The sequence below is a fragment of the Orycteropus afer genome, unplaced genomic scaffold (assembly GCF_000298275.1).
Source record: "Orycteropus afer afer isolate SDZICR_OR568_19922 unplaced genomic scaffold, OryAfe1.0 scaffold00129, whole genome shotgun sequence".
Taxonomy (NCBI): Eukaryota; Metazoa; Chordata; class Mammalia; order Tubulidentata; family Orycteropodidae; genus Orycteropus; species Orycteropus afer.
In genome coordinates this window covers 4,572,211-4,595,714 of record NW_006921716.1, presented here as the reverse complement: position 1 = coordinate 4,595,714, position 23,504 = coordinate 4,572,211, and the positions used below count along the sequence as shown (strand labels likewise).

General features: G+C 36.5%; 1 protein-coding gene across 1 annotated transcript in view; it reads right to left on the bottom strand.

Moving 5' to 3' along the window:
• ZC2HC1A (zinc finger C2HC-type containing 1A) overlaps positions 1–23,504 on the bottom strand; it is a 61,000-nt gene that overhangs the window by 2,871 nt on the left and 34,625 nt on the right. The window contains exons 7-9 of the mRNA XM_042781503.1: positions 17,668–17,767; positions 16,956–17,055; positions 4,077–4,184 (exon numbers count right to left, since the gene is read on the bottom strand). Coding sequence (XP_042637437.1) covers positions 4,077–4,184; positions 16,956–17,055; positions 17,668–17,767 — 308 coding nt within the window. The remainder of the gene's footprint in view (positions 1–4,076; positions 4,185–16,955; positions 17,056–17,667; positions 17,768–23,504) is intronic.

Genomic DNA, 23,504 nt, shown 5'->3' with positions numbered 1-23,504 from the left:
GAAATCTCTGCAATTTCTTTATCTATTATGGTTCTAGTTATTTTTATCTAGGATAAGGGCCAGGGTAGTAAGAAGAAGTGAGATGAGCATGGCTCTGGGCTTCCCATCAGATATCAACCATTTAAAAAGAAAGAAAAAGAGAAAAAAATTTTTAAAAAAAGTAGTGTTATGGATTGAATTGTGTCCCCTCAAAATACGTGTCCATTTAAGTAGGCCATGACTCTCAGTATTATGTAATTATCCTCCATTTAGTGATATGATGTAATTATTTTATGTGTTATAAATCCAAATCTCTATGGTGTTCAGGAGGCAGGATTAGAGACAGTTATATTAAGGAGGCAAGATAGAATACTGGATTAGATTGTACCTTGAGTCAATCTTTTCTGAGATATAAAAGACATTAAACAAGCAGAGACAGAGGGACCTAATACCAGCAGAAAGAAGAGCCTGGAGTGGATTATATTCTTTGGACCCAGGATCCCTGCACTGAGAAGCTCCTAGACCCAGGAGTAGATCAAGCCACCTGATGATCTCCACGGAATGCTGGGCCCAGAGAAGTTGAAAGTGGTCAAGGACATTCCCCTAGAGCTGACAGGGAAAGGCACTCCCCAGAGCTAGCTCTTAAATTTGGACTTCTAAGTCTGTAAATTGTGAGAGAATAAATTTGTTTGTAAAGCCATCAACTTGTGGTATTTCTGTTATAGCAGCATAAGCTAAAAAAAACACAGAATTTGGCACTAGAAGAGCAGGGTGCTGCTCTAACAGATACCTAAAATGTGGGAGCAGTCTTGGAATTGGGTAATAGGTAGAGGCTGGAAGGGTTTTCAGTATCTAATCGTAAAAGCCTAGGTTGCCTTGAAGAGACTGTTGGGGGAATTATGGATGCCAACGTAATGGTGGTGAGGGCTCAGAACGAAGCGAAGAGAGTTGTAAGACGGGAGATGGTGCAGATGACAAGCAGCAGAGGCAGCAGCAGCCAAACAGTGGTGGCAGAACTAGGAGACTGGTGTGAGACAGAGTAGAAGCCCACTCACAGAGCAAGAGCTGAGCACCTTCAGGCAGGAGGCTTGATGGCAGAGTCGGGTACCTCCAGGCCCTTGCAGATAGAGCTAGGCTTACTGACCCACAGAGGGGAATGGGAGAGCTGAGCTCCTCGGGCCAAGATTTACTGGCGGAATGGGATGCCTCCAGGCACCTATTGGTAGAGTTATAGATTTTCCTAACACTTGCTTGATCAAGCAGAGACTGGCCTGGCCCAAGAGGCCTATGGGGCAAGGGCCTGAGAAGGAACCAGAAAGCAAAAGCTAAGAGACAAGGAACATGGGAAGCAAAGCTGCCTCAGTATCAAAGGGTAGGGCGATGACCTCTGGGGTCTCAAAGGGTGGAGTCAAGGCATGCTAGGTCTCAAAGGGTGAGGCTATGGTTCCAAAGACTCAGATCTTCATGAACTTGGTTCCAGAGGATGGGGCTGCGTGCTGTTCATGAGTGTCCAGTGACGGGGCTGGGGCCACTGCCCAAAGCTAAAGGGGTAGGGCTGCCATACCCAAAGGGCAGAAGAATGGAGCCTGCTGGGGCCAAAGAAGTGGGTCATCATTCACTGGACTGGGTGAATGGGGTTGCCCAAAGCCAAGGGAGCAGAGTTGCCATCCCAGTGAGCCTGGAAGACAGAGGTGAAGCCCCGGCCCAAGGGGCCTCCATCCAGAGTCCAGACAGTGTGGCCAGCACCCAGAGTCTGGAGGGCAGGGTCACTGTCTATATGACCTCAGTGAAAAAGGATTATTTTTGAGCCTTGAGAGCTAATGTAAACTGTTTTGCTGGGTTTTTCACTTCCTTAGTGTTTCTTAGGAGCTCTGGTAGCATAGTGGCTAAAGCACTTGACTGCTAACCAGAAGGCTGGCAGTTCAAACCCACCAGCCACTCCTCGGAAGGACGGAAACCCAAGGAGGGGTCGCTATGAGTCGGGGCCGACTTCATGGCACATAACAACAACAACAACAAGTGTTTCTTATTCCTAATTTCCCTCCAATTTCTCCCATTTGTAATGGAAATGTCTACCTTGTTGCTGGCATTCCACCACTGTATTTTGTAAATAGATAACCTGTATTCTAGTTTTCACAAGTTCACAGATGAAGAGGAATTTTGCCCCAGGAAATTTTGGGTTAAGACGTTTAGGTTGATACATTGGGGTGAATATATGTTCTACATGTGACAAGGACATAGATTTTGAGGGGCTAAAGGATAGAATGTTATGGACTAAAATACGACCTCCAGAAAGAAATGTCAATTTGACTAGGCCATGACTCAGTATTATGTGCTGATCTGATGTAATTATTCTGTGTGTTGTAAATCCTAATCTCTAATATAATGAGGCAGGATTAGAGGCAGTTACATTAATAAAGCAGGATGCAATCTACAGAACCAGGCTTGAGATATAAAAGAGATTAAAAAGAGATATGAAAGACATAAACAAGTGAGAAGGGACAGAGACACCTATTACCACCAGAAGAAGAGCCAGGAGATGAGCACATTCTTTGGGCCCAGGGTCCCTATAAACAGATTAAGACACATGGAGATCTCCAAGGAATACTGGGCCTAGAGATGTTGAAAAGAGTCAAAAACCTTCCCCCAGAACTGACGGAAAGAGAAAGCCTCTCCCTAGAGCCAGTGCCCTAAATTTGGACTTCTAGCTTAACTGTGAGAGAATAAATTGGTTTGCAAAGCCACGCACTTGTGGTATTTCTGTTATAGTAGCACTAGATAACTAAGAAATAAAAAGAATTCAAAATTGTTTCTTAATGTGATTTTTTGCCCCTGGCTCGAGGCACATCTTTTGTCCACCTCTTTGGATATGTGTTCAAAAATATGTGTCAAGCACAGGTTACTTATAAATTCTCCATTTTCTTAAAGTTTTAAATAATTTTCAATCAGTTCTGATTCAAAACATGACTCCAGACATACACAACAACATAGCACAGCTACACTCCAGTACTTTAAGAAGCTTAAGCTCACTTCTTTGATATTTAAAGTGTTCGAAATCTCAGGTGGAACAGACTATTTATTAAAGAATCTAATTGGAAAGACAGTAATCCATCTATCCTCTACAGTTTCATTCCTTGTTGTGCATAATCATTACTCCTGAAGGTTTTTAAATGGTAGCTGCCCAGATCCCAACCTCCAAGCCAAAGCAAGGAGAATCTCTGGAAAGAACCTGGACATGTTGTGTTTAGAAAGCTCCACAGGTGACTCTCATGAGCAGCCAGGGTTGAGAGCTAGCTTCTAGATGTTCAAAAATCTATGCCTGATTTAAATCATAATTAAACTATTATAGAGTTATTTAAAAAAAAAAAAACAAAAAAAAAAAACTATGCAATGTATTTCCATATTTACAGTAGGAATGTTAATTAACAAGTTACCCATTACATTATCATCTTTATAAGAAACCATAGGAAAAAATTTGAGGCCTTAGGGCTAGCTGTGCTTCACCAGAAAAATGTCCTTTATTTTTTTATAGATGTCACGAATCACACATGCCTATTCTTCTCTTCTCCTGTATACTGGCTGCGACAATGCTTAGATCCCAGTTTGTTGCCCAGGCCCAGCCTATGTACAGGGTTTCATGGCACATATTTTATGGATTAACTTCAAATGCTTCCATGGTATCTTTCAAGTTTTATTTTTCCTTTTCTTCCCTATTGTTCTTCATTTTTTTAACTATTGTATCTCACTGTACTTTATTTATGCATATGAACTGTCTTTGAGCATTTACAACTATAATTCTAACTACAAGGTATAGGGAAAATATTTATGATCAAACTAATCCTTCAATATATATATATTAAAAGAACAGTTAAGATTACATAGCAAAAGAAAGATTAAAGAGACAGATAAATATTTTGGTATATAGTCCTTGGAAAATTACATACAATCATTATTTTAGTTATCCTGATGTTATTGTGGCCAAGTGCTCTCGAGTCGACTCTAACTCATAATGATCCTCTGTGAAAAAGAATGAAACACTGTCCAGTCACGCACAATCCTCACAATCAAAGTTATTATGATAGCAAAGCTAAACATACCTGCTTATGTGGCTCTCAGTATATGTTTTTCTTTTGCTTGTAGGCACACCTGAGGCAGGATTTCTTGCCAAACTAGGTGGTGTGGTATTTCGAGATTTGATGTTAGTTCTATAAGACAGGAAAAAATAGTATGATGAAAAAAGTGTTGAATAGTCAATTTTCCTTCTCAAATTGCCTACTTTCATGATTAGAAAAATAATCAGAAGATGTTGAGAGGTAAGTATAAAAGATGAAAACAGAAATAATTATTTTAAGTCTGAAAACAGAGTTAATACTAAAGATAAACCAAGGCATTTTGCATTAACTAACATCCTGAATGTGTATAAAAGTCAATTAAAACATGTATACATGGCTTTATATGAAAATTTTAAGTTAATAATTCTGAAAGGTCGCAAATATTTTTTAAATCCTAAATAAACAGTTCCCTCAAAATAAAAATGTTTTGTTCAATGTGTATGCATAACTGTTAAATAATACATTAAACAAGTTTATTATCCAAGCTTATAAAATATGGTTTAAAAAATTAGTTAATCACATTAACAAAATAATTTTAATTTTTGAAAGTCTGTTTTTGGAAAATGCAACTACAATGATTGGGTTACTATAACCTTCTTTAAAGATTTAATTTCACCAAATACACAGCCTGGACCATCTGATATTATTAGAAGAGGCAGCATTTTGGTTAGATCATGACTGAATTCCCTTTGAAAATATTTAGGAATCAAAGAAAGCTTAGAAGAACATACCATGATATAATGGTAAAAGTATATATAGACTTCGGGATTCAGATGGATCCGGATTCAAATCCCAGCAGCCACTGACTCTTTGTGATAGTGGTCAACCTCTCTGAAACCAAGTTCTCTTATTTATAACACATGACCACCATCACTTATAAGAATGTTATGGGATATAGATTGAGATTTAAATAAAACATTTGGTTAGTTGCTAATGATCTATCATTATTACTACTGCTGCTATTGCTACTATTACCAGTAGGAATTTCTGTAATGGTGCTTACTGTCTGCTATTTCTTTAATTGCCTTCTATATATTAACTTATTTAATCCTTACAGTTCTACACAGATAAAGTAAATGAGGCAAAGAGCGATTAAGTAACTTAACCAAGGTGACACGGCAAGTAATTTCCAGGGTTCATACACTCAATAAAGCATTAGTTCCTTTCACTCTCTTTAAAGATGTAGTCAAAACTTTTCATTTCACAGCTAAGCAACATTGCGTTACATGACACATAATACTTTTAGGAATTCCTTTAGATTGAAAGTTCTTCAACTTGGCTGAAATTCTTCCTGTTCTATTTATATAGCAAAGCTGAAGAAAATGCCTTAAAATTTTAAATAGCTACCTTCAAAATGCACGCCGGTAATAGCACCATCTACTATTTTCAAATACCTACCACATGCCAAATATGGTGTCACTCTGTTTAATCCTCACGAAAACATCAAAAAATATTATTCCCATTTTAAAGGTGAAGAAACTCAGGTTCAGAAAGATTAAGTAAATTGCATAGTAATGATCTGGTACAGTACCTGAACCTTCGTGGTTTGTATTCTGAAGCTCATATTCAGCAGTATGCAATGCTGCCATTCAAATAAAAGCTACTTTGAGTAGTTACTTCTTTAAATTGTCATTTCTAACCTTCAAAACCAAAGGTGGCCCTTGATCTCCTCAAGTGGTCTTCAGATATTCAGTTTTAAATTCCTCCATGAAGCTGCTTTTACACAACTCTCTAAAGGTGTTGCAAAACAGCTATAGTGCCTCTTTAGGAACTAGTTCCCTAAATGTTCATTGCCGTGAATGGGAATTCCTCTGGAGAGAGTCAATAGAGGAAGAGAAAGTACAATTTTTGGCTCTGGAATAAAGGCTCCATAGAAATCCTATCATCTTTATATAACAGGTAAATGGGTTACAAAAACACATCCATCTATCCATACATACAACTTCACTGTACCAATAATTTAAAGTTATCCAAAATGTTTAGATTTTGAGAAAAATATGAGATTATCAACATTAAGAGCTCTGGTAGCATAGTGCCTAAGGCACTTGACTGCTAACCAGAAGGCTGGCGGTTCAAATCCACCAGCCACTCCTCGGAAGGAAGGTTGGGCAATCCTACTTCTGTAGTGATAACTGCCTCGGAAACCCAAGGAGGGGTCGCTATGAGTTGGGGCCGACTCGACGGCACATAACAACAACAACAACAACATTATTAAATGCCTATCATTTATTTTTAGTAATATTTTTTACAAATTGCTAAAGAAGTGCTACTGAATCTGAATGACAAGAACCATTCCTATGAGAACTGGAAGAACTATCTATCTTGATGAATACTTAAAAAGATGTTGCCCAAATCTCACAGTCAACACACTTTTCCTCCTAGCTAGAGTCCAAAGTGTTACCTCTACCCTAACTCTACACCTAGAGTCTGCCTGTTATAGCTCAAATAGTAAAAGAAAATTTGATTTTAGAATTGCACTAATATGCTATTATTTCTTTGAGATCTGCTTCAGAGGTACAGATAATTACAGTAAGACAAGGAAAAAAGGCTCACAGATCAATACTTTTCTTCTGGAATTTATCACTAAGTAAAACTAACACATGGTTGTTGCTGACATTTCAAAGATTTTTTCCAATCCTTGTTTTATTGTATATATAGTTATATTTATTATTAATTTTTATATGTGGTAAAAAGAATGCTGTAGTAGGCACTGGTTAAAAAGTTGACTTTGTTTAGTAATTTAATTTTTGGCTTTATTAAGTATTAAATTTTTTAGGCCCTGATTTCATCATTTTAAAATGAGAGGGCTAGACCCAGTACTGGGGTCCAAACCAGCCAAGCCTCGAAGCCTTCTCTGTTAAAGTTCCAAAATGACCACCAGGACACACTCACTCCTCTGCGTATTTGCTAAGCTACCAGATCACAGAGAGGAGTGTGCCTGGCAGTTACACCCTCCCCTTTACTGTTTAACAAAAAGCCTGAGGTTCTCTAGATTGAATGCTTTTTTTTTCCTGGCTTTTTAATAGTAATTCATCATTTGCTTAGCTAAAGAAAACCACTATTACCTAATACCAATAGCACACTATCCCTCATACTCTTCTTTTTAAGAATACTACTTCAAAAATGCTTCATAAAAATAACAATTATTGATGGAGACTGCTATTTCAACACTTCAAAAATAAAAATTTAATGGACTAAAATGTGTGCTCTAAAAACAGCTTTATTTAGATTAGTAATGTTCACCAAAAAATCAAAATACTTTGTCTTAAATAATTATTTAGAATTTTTTTATTAAAAAAATAACTAAACTAAGGTTTTAAAAATAAAGGAATGTACAAGTTACGGTATCCCAGTATACAAAGCCTTTTAAGGAAACATCTGAAAAAGATTAACCAAACTGAGTTACAAATACTTACTTGCAAATGGGTAATAACTCATGTCTTTGGATGGCACTGTCTGATTTTGTATCACTGTCATACAACCTTTGCACATTTCTTCCAGTTCGAAGTGGAGGGCCTAACTTGTCCATCTTACTATTAAAATATATAAAGGTGTACCCATAAGGAGATTGCTACTGTTTGCTACTTTATATAGTTAAAGAAATTTTTTTTAAAAATTAGACATTATTCTGGTTCATCAGAAATCCACCTCCATCCCTTTACCCACAGGCCCTTAGTTCATTTTCTGACTGCCAGCGCAAGAATTTCAATTAAAAAAAACACTTCAGAGAGAGTTCACATAGTATCCATAATTACACCTGAAAATTCTAAACAGCAGGGCACCCTCCTAGTTTTGATGTACATCCAAACAAATGTCATATTATACACCATGGCAGTGGAATCAATCAATGAAGAAATTTAGCAAGGAAAGTAACTGCTTCGAAGCAAATTAGTGAAACTGGAATGAAACTGAAAGTTGTCATTCACAAATAATTTAATTTTCTTCCCTTCTCTGAATTCACAGATTTATTCTGAATATAAAATAAGAAATCAAATCAATAGTATGCTTTTATTTTTACCTTATCTGACTTTCTAGCAAAGAACAAGTTTATTTCTGCAATCTATCCAGAGACAAGTGAACTACACAGCCCTATATGAAAAACAGTGAAGAAGCCTGGTGACAATCCTGAGCCTTCCCATGAAAAATGATAATGCCCATGCCATCTGAAACTTTGTATTCTTAATGAAAACTACACAGGAGCTCCATCCAGAGGACACTGAGAAAAACTGCAGGTTTTTAAGATACTTTATGATTTTATGTCAGCCAAATAACTGAATCCTGTATGTTCTCACCAACCAAAATCCACTCATAGTAAGGAACAGGGAAGTTCATATTAAGTAACTAGAACCTTCAAAATGACTATTGATAACACATCACTGCTTTTTAACTTTACTAGTACATTCTTTTGAGGGGATGCTTTTTCATTCACATGTTCTTTCACTCATTCATCCCCTCTATAAAACTTGAGCACCTACTATGTGTCAGGCACTGTGCTACGTCCTGGGGATATTAAGACAGACCTGATGTTTGTGCTTACGGAGCTTAATGTCAAAGAAGACGTGTTCACCTGTACAGACTTTAAGGGTCTTGGAGGAGGGACACATTTCACTCATTTTCAGTAGCCTATGATTACGAATTATGACTAGTAACAGGTACTTAAGGAAAGTATGTGGAATTAAAACAGCCCTTTGTACCCACTGTTGTAAAATTTGTTATTAATACTTTGTAGGTGGTTATGTTTATGGGACATTTAAAGTTACAAATAATGCCTTCATTAAATATATATGAATATATATATGACAAAATTTCTAAAACCTTTGAGATTAAAACCCAATTAATCTTTAAATTTGCGAAAGAGTATTGGAAAATTCATCTATTTGGAATTTTAACTAATTAACTAACTGGATTTGAATTTGAGCTGGTTAATAATTATCAAAAGAATATTGTTCAAAACAGTAGCTATCTTACAAAAGACATCTGTGGATATGGGAACAAGGAATAAATGATCTTATTTTCTTTGTGAGAAAAAGAGCTACTGAAATTAAAATCAGGAGTTTTTTTAAACATTTTTAAAAGAGAATTCCTCTAGTTATAAGAAGTATTCAAATCTTACATGAGATAGAACTGGAAGTTCAATTTGAGAAAGGAGATGCATTAAGAGCCAATAAAAATCTAAAGGTAATTATCTAATGAAAACATTAAATATATTCCATATATGTGAGGACATTAAAAACTCAGATTTTCAAAACCTAACTGGAAGGCATAGGAGCCCTGGTGGCATGGTGGGTAAGACATTCAGCTGCTAATCACAAGGTCATGGGTTCAAACCCACCAGCTGCTCCATGGGAGGAAGATGAGGCAATCTACGGCCATAAAGATTTATAGTTTTGGAAACCCAGGAGAAGTTGCTATGTGTTGGTTGTCAACTAGATGGTAGTAGGTTTTGATTTTGATAACTGGTGATGATTTTTTTTATTTTGTCAAATAACTTAACCATTGTGAAGAACACTGTTTGGTTCCACGGATTATAAATTTATGGTCAAAGTTCTTAGATATCCCACATAGCTTGAAAAATAGCAATTCTAACTTAGTTGTTGTTGTTATGTGCCGTCAAGTTGGACCCTACCGAGGTGGTGTCACTATGGAAGTAGACTGCCCATTGATAAATGCTGAGAACCATCAAAACCCATACCTTCAAACAATAGTTGCCTTAATTCCTGTGATAATTTACTTGTTCTAGAATAGGGGTTGCAAACTTTTCTTGCAAAGGGCCAGATGGGAAATACTTTAGGCTTTGCAGGCTGTCCTTTCTCTGTCACATGTATGCCCAGCTCTGGCTGTCCTCAACTCTGCTGATGTAGTGCGAAAGCAGCCATACAATGCATGAACAAATGAGCATGGCCTCTTTCAATAAAAACAGGTAATGGGCAGGATTCGGCACTCAGGCCATAGTCTGATGACCCCAGTTCTGAAAAATCGAAATTCCATATATAAGAAGATACACCAGTATTTTCAGATTTTGAAAACCTTAATTGAAAGGCAGATTTCCATGATGAATTGTTGTTATTCTGCCATATATTAAGGCAGTAAATCTTCACACAAGTAGATTGCTCCATCTTCCTTCTATGCAGAAGCTCTGGTGGTGTGGTGCCTAAGGCATCTGACTGCTAACCAGAAGGTTGGTGGTTCAAAACCAACAGCCACTCTGTGGAAAGAAGATTGGGCAATCTATTTCCATAAAGATTTACCACCTCGGAAACCCAAAGGGAGGTTTGCAATGAGTCAGAATCAACTTATAGTTTGTTTGGTTTTTTTATATATATATTAAGGGGTTTTGAGATATATCACATTATCCTGTATTCTCCAACAAAAATATATTCTTCTTCTCCAAGCTAATGCAGTTCTACAAATGATACACTGTTTTACTTTGACCAAGATTTTAATTTAAAATGACTACATGCAGTTGAATACAACTGCTATGATTTGAATAGTATACACAAAAACAAAAATTACTTTACAGGCTTTCAAAATATTATAGCTCATGAACATTTTAAAAAATGTTTGCAATGCTATATCAATCTATGTCTAATTTGAAATAAACTTTAACTTAGAAAAGGGCCTTGTTTACTGTTGATACTATGAGAGTGAATTCACTTAGAAAATAAGTCACTCACAGTAGCTTACTAAATATCTTGCAAAGCTATAGCAATCATAGTAGGTTGAGTTATACAGAGATGTTTCATAAAATCACATTGGGGAAAACTTACCAAGTAGTATTTTTGATCTGTCCCTGGGTGGTGCAAACAGTTAGCACACTTGGCTGCTAACCAAAAGGCTGGAGGTTCAAGTCTACTCAGAGGCAACCTCAAAGAGAGGCCTGGGGCTCCACCTCTGAGAAATCAGCCACTGAAAACCCTCCAGAGAAGAGTTCTCTTCTAACACACCAAGCGTCGCCTTACTGAGGTGGCCACTGGACAATTTTCTATTTGTTTTGTTTTGTAGATCTCCATAGCTATGATGCTCTGTGCCATTCAAAGGTCTGAAATGTATTATTCCCTACTTTTTCTCCTAAGTTCATAAATCTAATACAAACTAATTTAGTATCTCAATTACGTGACAAAGCTAGTTCCATAATCCCGTAGCTTTAGTCATTGTTATCCATATAGGAAGTCAAGCTCTGCATTTCTAGGTTGTTTTAGGCATGTCTAGAACTCTTATAAAAGACAGAGTTGTTCACAAAAATATAAGTAATATTCTGTTGTTAGGTGCCGTTGAGTTGTTTCCGACCCATAGCGACCCCATGTACAGCAGCACGAAAACACTGCCTGATCCCGCGCCAGCTCCATGATCCCTTCTATATTTGAGTCCATCATGTCAATCCATTTCGTTGAAGGCCTCCCCCTCTTTCATCGACCCTCCACCTTACCAAGCATGACATCCTTCTCCAGGGAATGGTCCTTCTGACAACACGACCAAAGTAGGTGAGACGAAGTCTGGCCATTCTCACTTCTAAGGAGCATTTCGGCTGCACTTCCTCCAGGACAGATCTGTTAGTTCTTTTAGCAGTCCATGGTACTTTCAGCATTCTTTGCTAGCACCACAACTCAAAAGCATCCACTCTTCTTTGGTCTTACTGTCCAGCTCTCACATGCACATGAGGCAATTGGAAATATCATGGCTTGTGTCAGGTGCACCTTAGTCCTCAAGGAGATATCCTTGCTCATCAGCACTTGAAAGAGTTCCTTCGCAGTTGACCTGCCCAGTCCTATACGTCGTCTAATGTCTTGACTGCTGCTTCCATTGGTATCGATTGTAGAACCAAGCAACGTGAATTCTTTGACAACCTCAATCTTTTCTCCATTTACTGTGATGCTGCTTATTGGCCCAGTTGTGAGGATTTGTTTTCTTTATATCAAGATGTAATCCATACTGCAGACTGTGTTCTTCAATCTTCATCAGTAAGTGCCTCAAGTCATCCTCACTTTCAGCAAGCAAAGTTGTACTGTCTGCATATCTCAGGTTGTTAATGATTCTTCCTCCAATCCTGATGCCACGTTTTTCTTCATATAGTCCAGCTTCTCGGATTATTTGCTCAGCATATAGATTGAATGAGTATGGGGAAAGGATATAACCCTGACGTACACCCTTCTTGATTTTAAACCATGTAGTGTCCCCTTGTTCCATTCGAACGACAGCCTCCTCCTGGTCAAGGTACAGGTTCCTCATGAGTACAGTCAAGTGTTCGGGAATTCCCATTCTTCTCAATGTTATCCATAATTTGTCATGATCCACACAATCAAATGCCTTTGCATAGTCAATAAAACACAAGTAAACATCTTTCTGGTATTCTTTGCCTTGAGCTAAGATCCATCTGACAGCAACTATGATATCCCTTGCTCCACGTCCTCTTCTGAATCCAGCTTGCACCTCTGGAAATTCTCTGTCAATATACTGCTGCAACCGTTTTTGAGTTATCTTCCGTAAGATCTTACTTGCATGCAATATTAATGATACTGTTCTATAATTTCCACAATCTGTGGGATCACCTTTCTTTGGAATGGGTACAAATATGGATCTCTTCCAGTCAGTTGGCCAGGAGCTGTCTTCCAAATCTCTTGGCATAACCGAGTGAGTGCCTCCAATGGGGAATCCGTTTGTTGAAATATCTCAATGGGTATTCCGTCAATTCCCAGAGCCTTGTTCTTTGCCAATTCCTTCATTGCAGCTTCGACTTCTTCCTTCAGTACCACTGGTTCTAGATCATATGCCACTTCCTGAAATGGATGAAGTTGACCAGTTCTTTTTGGTACAGTGACTCTGTGTATTCCTGCTATCTTCTCTTGATATTTCCTGCATCATTCAATATTTTGCCCATAGAATCTCTCAATATTGGAACTCGAGCCTTAAATTTTTTCTTCAACTTTTTCAGCTTGAGAAATGCTGAGCATGTTCTTCCCTTTTGGTTTCCTAACTCTAGGTCTTTGCACATTTCATTATAGTAATTGGCTTTGTCTTCTCAAGCTGCTCTTTGAAATCTTCTTTTCAGCTCTTTTATCTTGTCATTTCTTCCATTTGCTTTAGCTACTCTCTGCTCAAGGGCAAGTTTCAAAGTCTCTTCTGTCATATTTTGGTCTTCTCTTCTTTTCTCATCTTTTTAGTGATCTTTTGCTTTCTTCATAGATAATGTTCTTGATATCCTCCCACAATTCTTCTGGTTTCGGTCATTGGTGTTCAATGCATCAAATCTATTCTTTAGGTGATCTCTAAATTCAGGAGGGATATATTCAAGATCGTATTTTGGCTCTCTTGAACTTGTTTTAATTGTTTTTAACTTCAAGTTGAACTTGCGTATGAGCAGTTGATGGTCTGTTCCACAATCAGCTCCTGGCCTGGTTTTGGCTGAAGATATGAGCTTTTCCACCACCTCTTGCCACAGATGTAGTCAATCTGATTCCTGTGTATTCCATCTGGTGAAGTCCACGTGTACAGCCGCCGTTTGTGTTGTTGAAAAAGGGTGTTTGCAATGAACAAGTCGTTGGTCCTGCAAAATTCTACCATGCGAGTTCCAGCATTATTTCTGTCACCAAGGTTAATTTTCCAACTACCGGTGATTCTTTTTTGTTTCCAACTTTTGCATTCCAGTCACCAGTGATAATTAACACATCCTGATTGCATGTTCGGTGAATTACATACATATTTTATGTATACCGAATTCACACAAGTCAAAAGACTGGCTTATAAGAAAAGCATGTTTCCTTCTACTCACATTATAAGTGATATATTTAAAAATTAGACATGCATTTCCTTTTTTGTTCTTTTTTTAATATAAGGAGTGCTGGTGGTGCAGTCATTAAGTGCTTGGCTGCTAACTGAAAAGTGAGCAGTTCAAATCCACTAGGTGCTCCCTGGGAGAAAAATGTGGCAGTCTGCTTCTGTAAAGATTTATAGCTTTAGAAACCTTATGGGGACATTCTACTCTGTCCTAGACCATCACTGTAAGTTTGGCTTTTACGATAATAAAAGTATGAGAAACAAGATTCAATCTTAATTCAAAAATGCTCCTTACATGTATTGTGCTGCTATAATTTTACCACTTCTCTTAGAGTATATCCCCAATGTAAATGTCTGCTTTTCATAATAGCTGAACAGCAATGAATATTTGAAATTTTATATTTTAGCAACTGAAAAATATCTGCTGAAATATTCTTTTAAACTAGAAATTAATCTTTACAAAAACACAATTCTTACAGCATAACTGTATAAACTCTCTGACACAATTCAAATGTGCAAAATTCATTTAAAAGCTCTGCATTTCATCACAGACTTAAAATCTCCTAGAATTAAACATAATTATCTTTTAACATAAAGGGAAAATTTTCCATTGCCTTAAAATATATATATATTAAAGTTCATCAATGTGTTGTCTAGAAGCTAATTATCAAGCATGGGGAACTTTTTCCAAGTTCAACGATAGATCTCTTAGAGGCATGACTCCAATATGTGCTAAATATTACAGATCACTGCCAAGCCTGATTAAAGGTGACCTTAAAAAACAAAATTTATACATCAGGCTTTAAATAATTCCATACCACTGAAATGACTGTTTTAACTAATTTTAGTAGAAGCTCTAATTCTTTAATGTTACAGCTAACCAAATGTTTTAATTCCACCTTATGCAATCCTGAAGCAGCTGTCAAGGTGCCAGCACTATGACAGATTTTGTAGTTATATCTGTAAACAAGGTAGACATAATCTCTGCTGTCATGAAGCTTACAATCTAGCAAGGGAAAGAGACATCAAACAAATCCTTACATCAATAATTCTAAAAAACTATGAACAAAGACACTAAATATACAGTCATCAATGGCTCCAACTTAATAAGAGTAATGCTCCATTTTAGTAGAGTAATATATTGGCCAGAAGCAAACACTACCCCCCCTCTTTCTGGCAGTTGGAAACATTCACTTAACACATAAGGATCACATATAAAATGGACAACCAGAATTTTAATAGATATGATGACACTTTTCAAGTTAATATGATATTAGAAGCCTAGGATTAAGTCTTCATGATATTACAGGCAAAGCATAACAAAATTACTATGCTCAAATCTTTGCTAGTTAAAACATTATTTTCCCTTAGGAATATAAATGTTGGTCAGATCTTCTTCAAGAGTTTTCAAGATCTAAGAAAAGTCACAGAACACTGTCAAAGTGAGACAGAAAAGAGATGTGCCCAAAGTCATGTAACTATTTACTGGCACAGCCAGGTCTAGAAATCCAGGTTTCTAACTCCAAGTCCAATGTTCCTTTTCATCATCACAGTTTTGCGTGCCCTGGCAGTACAGTGAGTCACTACATCTTAATATTGTCAAGTAAGAAAATCAGCAGTATAAGAAGAAAGATAACTAAAAGTGGCCTTTTTAATTCATAATCTTCCACAAATAAAAACTATAAACAAAATACAAATAAACACTATAACTTAAAACACAAGGCAATTCTCTGTGATATAGTAAAATCATTTTGTAAAATTAAAACACATACTGCTATGTTTATAGTTAAATAGTGAATGAGAAACTTAATCTTGAAGAAAAATTCATCAAATCAGTTTTTTTCACCAATGGAAGATGACAACTATTCAATTTTAACCACCTATTCTACTGATAACCCATTTCTTTCTTACTGATAACCTATTTGTTTGTTTTTGGAAACACAGTAATAAGAAAAACAAAAAACAAAAACATTTAACTCACTAAATCTTGTTAAGTGATTTTTCTTTTTCTACAAACATAATTAACAACAAACTCCTTTTAGCTCCTGTACTTTCTGTGCAGTTAAAAACTTAGTAGATACACTTGCTTCTAGTTCCTGTGAAAGAACCCAAGTGGAATATGAGCCACTCATATCCTGCACTTGAGAAAAATGTTTGCTGTATTTCTTTAATCAACTTTAATCAATCTGTAAAGACACAGGCATAAGTTTTCATTCTCATGGTCATATGGATATTTTCTGAATTAGCAAAATGAAAGAGAGGTAAGTTACTGGCATTAAGTGGCCTTCTTTCAAAATGTCTAGTGTTACCAACAATTTTTCCCACGTTAAAATACTGAAAGTTTAATTTTACCATTTTATCAAAAACCATGTATGTAACACTTTAGAGAGATAATAAATATAAAATATAATTAAACAAAATGGAAAGAATCACTCCAAATTCCATTGTTAAAATTTTGGTTTGTTTTATTTGTCTTTCTTCCCTAGACATATTTTTATAAAGCTTCCATTATACTATACATGCAGTTTTGTATCTTACGTTAAAATATATATATATGTTCTATGGTTGTATAATATCTCTTTGTAGTTTCTATAACACTGATAACATCTGAATTATTTAGAGTTAAACAGATCTCAGTTTGTATACTGATTCAAACTCTTGCCAGCTGTGCAGCCTTGAACAAATTACTTTGCTTCTCTGATATCCTCATTCTATGGAAGGAGGGTAGCTTTAATAAAAATATTTTTTAAATGTCTAGCACAGTGCCTGATACATATTGCTTAATAAATTATAGTTATAAAAAGTTTTCCATACTTCAAACGATTTCAGTAGAAATACCAAAAGTAAAATGATTCAATTCAAAGTATGAATGTTTTTAAGCTCTTGGTAAATGCTACCAGATTATTTTCCAAGATGGTGATACCAATTTAGATTCACAGCAGCAGTGAGTATGTCCCTGACCGGCAGTTAAGTTAAAAGAGAAATGAAATTAGGAATTAAACTTAATGAAAAGGACAATTATCTAAGTAAAATGAAACCAAAATATCATTTAAATATATATCACTAATTAATTAAATTCAGATGCAGACTTACCCTACATGAGGGGCTGCTATCCCTTTATGGGAGGGAGATAAGGTCTGAAGTTTGTTTCCCAAAGAGCTGCTAACTGAAGTCACTTTACCTGAAGGCACACCTTACAACAAAAAAGGTATTAGTCTTAACAACACTCTGAAAAAGAAAAATCATATCAAACAAAGCATGCGACAAGGAAATTAATATTTTAGTAACACTCATTGCAGTGATAAATCAAAACAAGTTATACCAAAGAAAATTTAAAAAAAAAAAAAAAAAAAGAAATCCCTAGCAAACAATATATAACATTATTTATCATTTCTAAATTTCTTTCTTACAACTTATATATAAATACAGATATACTTCGGTCAATATATTCTCCAAATCAGTAAGCAATTAACTATTAAAGGCAATGGGAAAGTTCAAAAAGGTGTAAGGAGTAAACGAACAAAAAAACACTGTGGTTAAAGAATCAAGAAAAAGAACGTGGTTGACTGTTGTAAACAAAAGATACATCAACAGCATAATCAAGAATAGACATTTCTGCTGAAAAACAAAAATAGCTAAAGTAGGAGCTATTGAAAGTTACTTTATTTTTACCCAGAAATAATTATTCAACCTCCACATCTCTTTCACAATTTTAACTGTGATAGTCCAAAACAGACCACTATCTTCATTTCCTTCTTTATCAACCAACATTTAAAAAGATCAAGTTACTTATGAATCTCATTACCTACAACAGTTTTGTTAGTGCTACTGGGCTGCGGTAATCGTGAAGAGCCTGAGGACATGGTTCCAGGAGAATTTGATTTTTTAAGTGCAGGTGGCTTATACTAAAATAAGAAAAAAACATTTTGTCAAAATCATTTTTTAATTATACATTAAAAACTAGTATTTCAAAAGCTCGAATTCCTTTAAATTAGCTGGTTTTCATTAGCTACTGAATTCTCTAATATCAGAAAGTATAAAATGTCACTTTAGAGCAGTTTATCAAAATATGTTGCCACTCAAAACTGGTACAGGTGTTCCACTACTAAATTTAAAGAAACTTTTCCTAAATTCAGGTCCAGCAGAGAAAATTTCCTCAATTTTAAGACTTTAAACACCTAACAGGTATTAAAAGAAAAACTTACAAGCAAGTAATCATGCTCACCTGGTCGTGAAGCTTTAAAGATCAATGTTTTCTCATTTCCTAGTTGTGGTTTTTATAATTCATACATATAATTTAGCTATATTTCCTACTGATAAAAATTCCTAAGATTACATGTACCAATGTGGTCAAATTCTACAATGGCTGTCTTACACAGTTGACATTTTACACCAGAAAACGGAAATCTCTAAAGCACGTGGCAAGTAAAAGACCTTCAAGAAATGCTTGTCAGAAGAACAAATGAGTAGGAGACTTTGGGAGATGTGCCATAAAGATACTGTTTCTTTAAAAACCTCGGGGATTTTTCTGATTTAAGAGGGTATCTGGTTAGCATCCTTTTAAAATACCAGTATTTTCAAAGGGTACTAAAATACCAATGGAAACATTAGAAAAGATTTTTAAATGAACAGTGGTATGGAAAACAAGATCAAACAATAATCTGTCAAAATCATCAGTGGCACATTTACTAAAAACAGGGCCAATAAGTGGAGCCTGGTGGAATCAGAGACTATGGCCCCTAGCTGCCCTTCAGGTCTGGAATTGACACACACCTGTGGCTTCCAGCCAAGCAACAGACAGGCATATCAGTTGAGCATTTACCTGAGGTAGATACACTCCTTGGAGAACAAGCAAGAGAGAAAGAAGGGCTGCTCAGACACAAGGAGACAGCTCAGGGGGTAGGAGTGCATGGAGGGATAGACACAGGGAAGAGGTAACTATCGGGAGGAAGTGGGAGAGGAGATGTTGTGTTGTGCTAAACTGTGGTCAATGTTATGAGACAAAGTGTATGTGATCTGCTGTATGGGAAGCTCTGTAAATTTTCACCCAAATCACAATTAAAAAAGAAAAAAAACCTATTAGAGCTAATAAACCGATGAAGTTGCAGAATAAAAAAAAAAAAAACAGGACAGATGACTGCTAATACTGTACCATCTTCCAAAAATGAACCAAACTATTAGCATAAACAGGAGAGACTGGGTAGTATATTTAATTTTGAGAGATCATGTCTTTAGGCACAGCACAGATAGGAAGGGATCTGGGAGCAGTAAATACCAAGGGCCAAAAATTTTCATGTACATGCTAGCAATTGTTATTATTCTCTGAAGAACACACAATTACTCAGAAAGAGGCAGAGTACACCTTTCAAAAGGTAACTTTGTTTCCCTTTCTTTATTTTACAAGACATATGTAGAGGTAACTTATATAATAGGAAACTACAGATCACATTTTACCTCTCCAATGATTAAGTTCTTTATTAGGCATTCCACTGTTTCACTCAAAATTTTTTCTGAGATGTCCAAATTTTTCTATCTTCTATATTTCCTATTACTTTCAACAAGAACTGTGCAGGTTAGTGAATCCACACCCCGTTTGGAATGACTGTGTAAAACATATCCACCTACTTCCCAGTAACGTGCTGTTCCTCTTATGTAGATAATCTGACTCCTTCCTTACTGTGCTGTATTCTATCTATTCTAGAATATCCACAGAACGTTTACCTGAATTAGAAAGATTTTCAGGATGACTCTAGGCATTAGCAATTTTGTGTAAGTTTGTTTTAACAATCAAAAGAACAAAATCAGTTCATTTGTATACTTACATTCAGTATGTTTGTTTCATTTATTAAATATGTATGTGTTAACACCCATTATTTAGTGTGTTTGTATACAAGAAGGAACTATGATGTTGTAGTGATTAAAGCATTCAGCTACTCACCTAAACGTTAGTGGTTCAAACCCGCTACGTGAGATAAATGAGGCAGTCTGCTTCCGTAAAGATTTATAGCCTTGGAAACTCTATGGGGCAATTCTATTCTGTTCTAGAGGGTCACTATGAGTTAGAATTGACTTGATGGCAGTGACTTTGGTTTTGGTTTGGTTGTATACAGGATCATAAACCTAACAAATTCCCTCAGCAAAAATTTATACTTACAAAGACTTCTCATGATTAATTGGAAAAAGCTTAATAGTATGAAGGACAGCCACTTACGTTAAAATGGCAGCCTACAACCATGTGAGACTAAAACAATGATTTAGCCCTCACCTGGATTTGCTGTAGAAATGTGCATCCTTAGGCTAGTCAAGGAAACTAAAGCACAACATTTAATATAAAGTGCTTTCAGATTGACAGTACACTGAGATATCTGGAAAAAACAAGCACAACTCTTCTCTGGAGGAAGGGAATCCACAGGAATAATTGTTTGAAGAGCAGTGAACATCAGTTAGTAACAATCATGGACACAAGGATCTAAGGTACCAGGAGTGGAGGAAAAAAAAAAAAGAGAGAGACAGACAGCAGGAAGATACCCAAAGGTTATCTGATACTATAAATCAGATACATATAATAAAAACAATTATGCTTATTACCTTTAAAGAAATAAGAGTACTTTGAAAATATTAACAAGGAATTGGAAACTATAATAATTAACATAAGAAACTAGAAAAAAGCCAAGTACAAGAAATTAAAACTTAAAAAACAAATTATAAACATAATGGGAGAAGAATGAGGTAACTATAATATTCCTGTAATTAAAAATTATGAAAACACGATATAAAATAAAAATTTTAAGAGACTGCAAACCATCCCATATCAATTCTTCTGGAAAGCTTGCAACTATACACAATAGAGTTAACTGTCTACTTTTTCTTTTGTTGTTGTTGTTGTTATGTGCCGTTGAGCTGGACTCGACTTATAGCGACCACTTCTTGGGTTTCCGAGGCAGTATCACTACGGAAGTAGATTGCCAGATCTTTCTTCCAAGGAGTGGCTGATGGGTTTGAACCGCCAGCCTTCTGGTCAGCAGTCAAGTGCTTTAGGCACTACGCTACCAGAGCTCCTACTTTTTCTTTTAGGACAAAAAATTTAAAAAAAAATCACACTGCACAGAAAAACAAAACAATCCAGATGTATTATCTACCAAATCTAGTTTCTAACAAAACTCACTTATAAAGAAATGTGATCTATATTCAGCAAAAAAAAGTCAAGTGGGCACACAAGTCAGATTTAGGAGAAAAGCATTTCAAAGCAGCTATCACAAATGTGTTTAGTGAAGCAAAGGAGTATCTGTATTGAATTAGATGGAAACATGGTATAAATAAAAGAGAGAAAAGATCGGGAATCTCAATAGACAGAGGAAGGCAAAATACAGGCATTTTCAGATAACCAATACCAGAATTCATTGCCAGAGCTACATTATTGAAAGGCTAAAAAAATGTTCAGGGTAAAGAGAAATGACTAAATATGGCAACTTAGATTTACAAGAAGGCCTGAAAAGCTCTGGAAATGAGAAATAGATCATTGTTGTTAGGTGCCACTGAGTTGACTCCAACTCATAGCAACCCTACATAAAACACAATGAAACACTGCTGGGTCGTGACCATCCTCACAGTTCTCCTATACTTGAATCCCTCCTTGTAGCCAGAGTCAATCCATCTCATTGAAAGTCTTCCCCTTTTTTGCTGACCCTCTATTTTACCATGCATGATATACTTCTCAAGGATATGGTCCCTTCTGTCAACATGACCAAAGCACGTGAGACGAAGTTTGGCCATTCTCGCTTCCAAGGTGCATTCCAGCTGCACTTCTTCCAGGACAGATTTGCTCACTCTTCTGGGGATCTCTGGTGGCATAGTGCCTAAGGCACTTGACTGCTAACCAGAAGGCTGGTGGTTCAAACCCACAAGACACTCCTCAGAAGGAAGGTTGGGCAATCTACTTCTGTAGTGATACTGCCTTGGAAACCCCAGGAGGAGTCATTAAGAGTCGTGTCCGACTTAATGGCACATAACAACACCAACACCACAATTCAAAGGCATTGATTCTTCTTCAATCTTCCATACTGAAGAATGCTTTCACATACATATGAGGTGACTGAAAATACCATGGATTGGGTTAGGCGCCACCTTAAGTTGTTAAAGCAACATCTTTGCTTAACACTTTAAAGAGATCTTTTGCAGCTGATTTGCCCAGTTTAATATGACATCTGATGTCTTAACTGCTGCGTTGATGGGTACTGATTGTGGATCCAAGTAAAATAAAATCCCTGACAACTTCAATCTTTTCTCCATTTATGATCATGTTGCTTACTGGTTGGGTTGTGAGGATTTTTGTTTTCTTTATGTTGAGTTGTAATCCATATAGAAGACTGTAGTCTTTGATCTTCACCATTAAGTGTTTCTAGGCACCTTCACTTTCAGCAAGCAAGGTTGTGTCATGTGCGTACTGCAGGTTGTTAATGAGTCTTCCACCCATCTTAATTCTGCATACTTCTTCATATAGTCGAACTTCTTGAATTATTTGCTCAGCATACAGATTGAGTAAGTATGGTGAAAGTATACTACTCTGAGACACACCCTTCCTGATTGTAAACCATGAAGTATCCCCTTGTTCTGCTCCAATGTCATCCTCGTGGTCTTTGTACAGGTTCCTTTTGAGCACAATTATCTATCTGGAATTCTTATTCTTTGCAATGAATGTTGTCTATAATTTGTTATGATCCACACAATGGAAAGCCTCTACATAGTCAATAAAACACAGGTAAACATCTTACTGATATGCTTTGCTTTCAGTCAAGATCCATCTGACATCAGCAGTGATATCCCTTATTCCACATCCTCCTCTGAATCCAGTTTGAATTTCTGTTAAGTTCCCTATCAATATACTGCTGCAACCATTTTTTTAATTACCTTCAGCAAATTTTACTTTTGTGTGATACTGCTATTTTTCAATAATTTCCACATTCTGTTGAATCACCTTTCTCTGGAATGGCCACAAATACGGATCCTCTTAAGTCAGTTGGTGAGGTAGCCAAATTTCCTGACATAAATGAGTAAGTGCCTCCAGTGCTGTATCCATTTGTTAAAACGCCACAATGGGTAACCCATCAATTCCCAGAGCCTTTTTTTTTGTGTGTGTGCCAATTCCTTTATTGTAGCTTGATCGTCTTCCCTCGATACCATTTTTTTTTTTTTATTGTGATTTGGGTTTAGATTTACAAAGCAAACTCACTTTCCATACAGCAGTTCACATATACTTTGTCTCTTGTCATTGACCACAGTTTACCACAATGCAACAGCTCTCCTCCCACTTCCTCCCTATAGTTACCTCTTCCCAGTGTTCATCCCTCCATACACTCCTGCCCCCTGAGCTGTCTCCCTGTACATAAGCAGCCCTTCTTTCTCCTATAATTGTTCTCTCCAAGGAGTGTATCTACTTGAGGTAAACTTTCAACTCATATGCCTGTATTTTGTTTGGCTGGAAAGCAAAGGTGTGGGTTCAATTCCAGACCTGAAGGGCAGCTAGGACCCATAGTCTCAGTGGTTTGAGCAGGCTCTATCAGACCAGCAAACCTGGTCCCCACCTTCTTTTTTTTTTTCTCCAAATGATTTTGAGTTTTGTTCCACATTGTTCTCCCTCTCTAT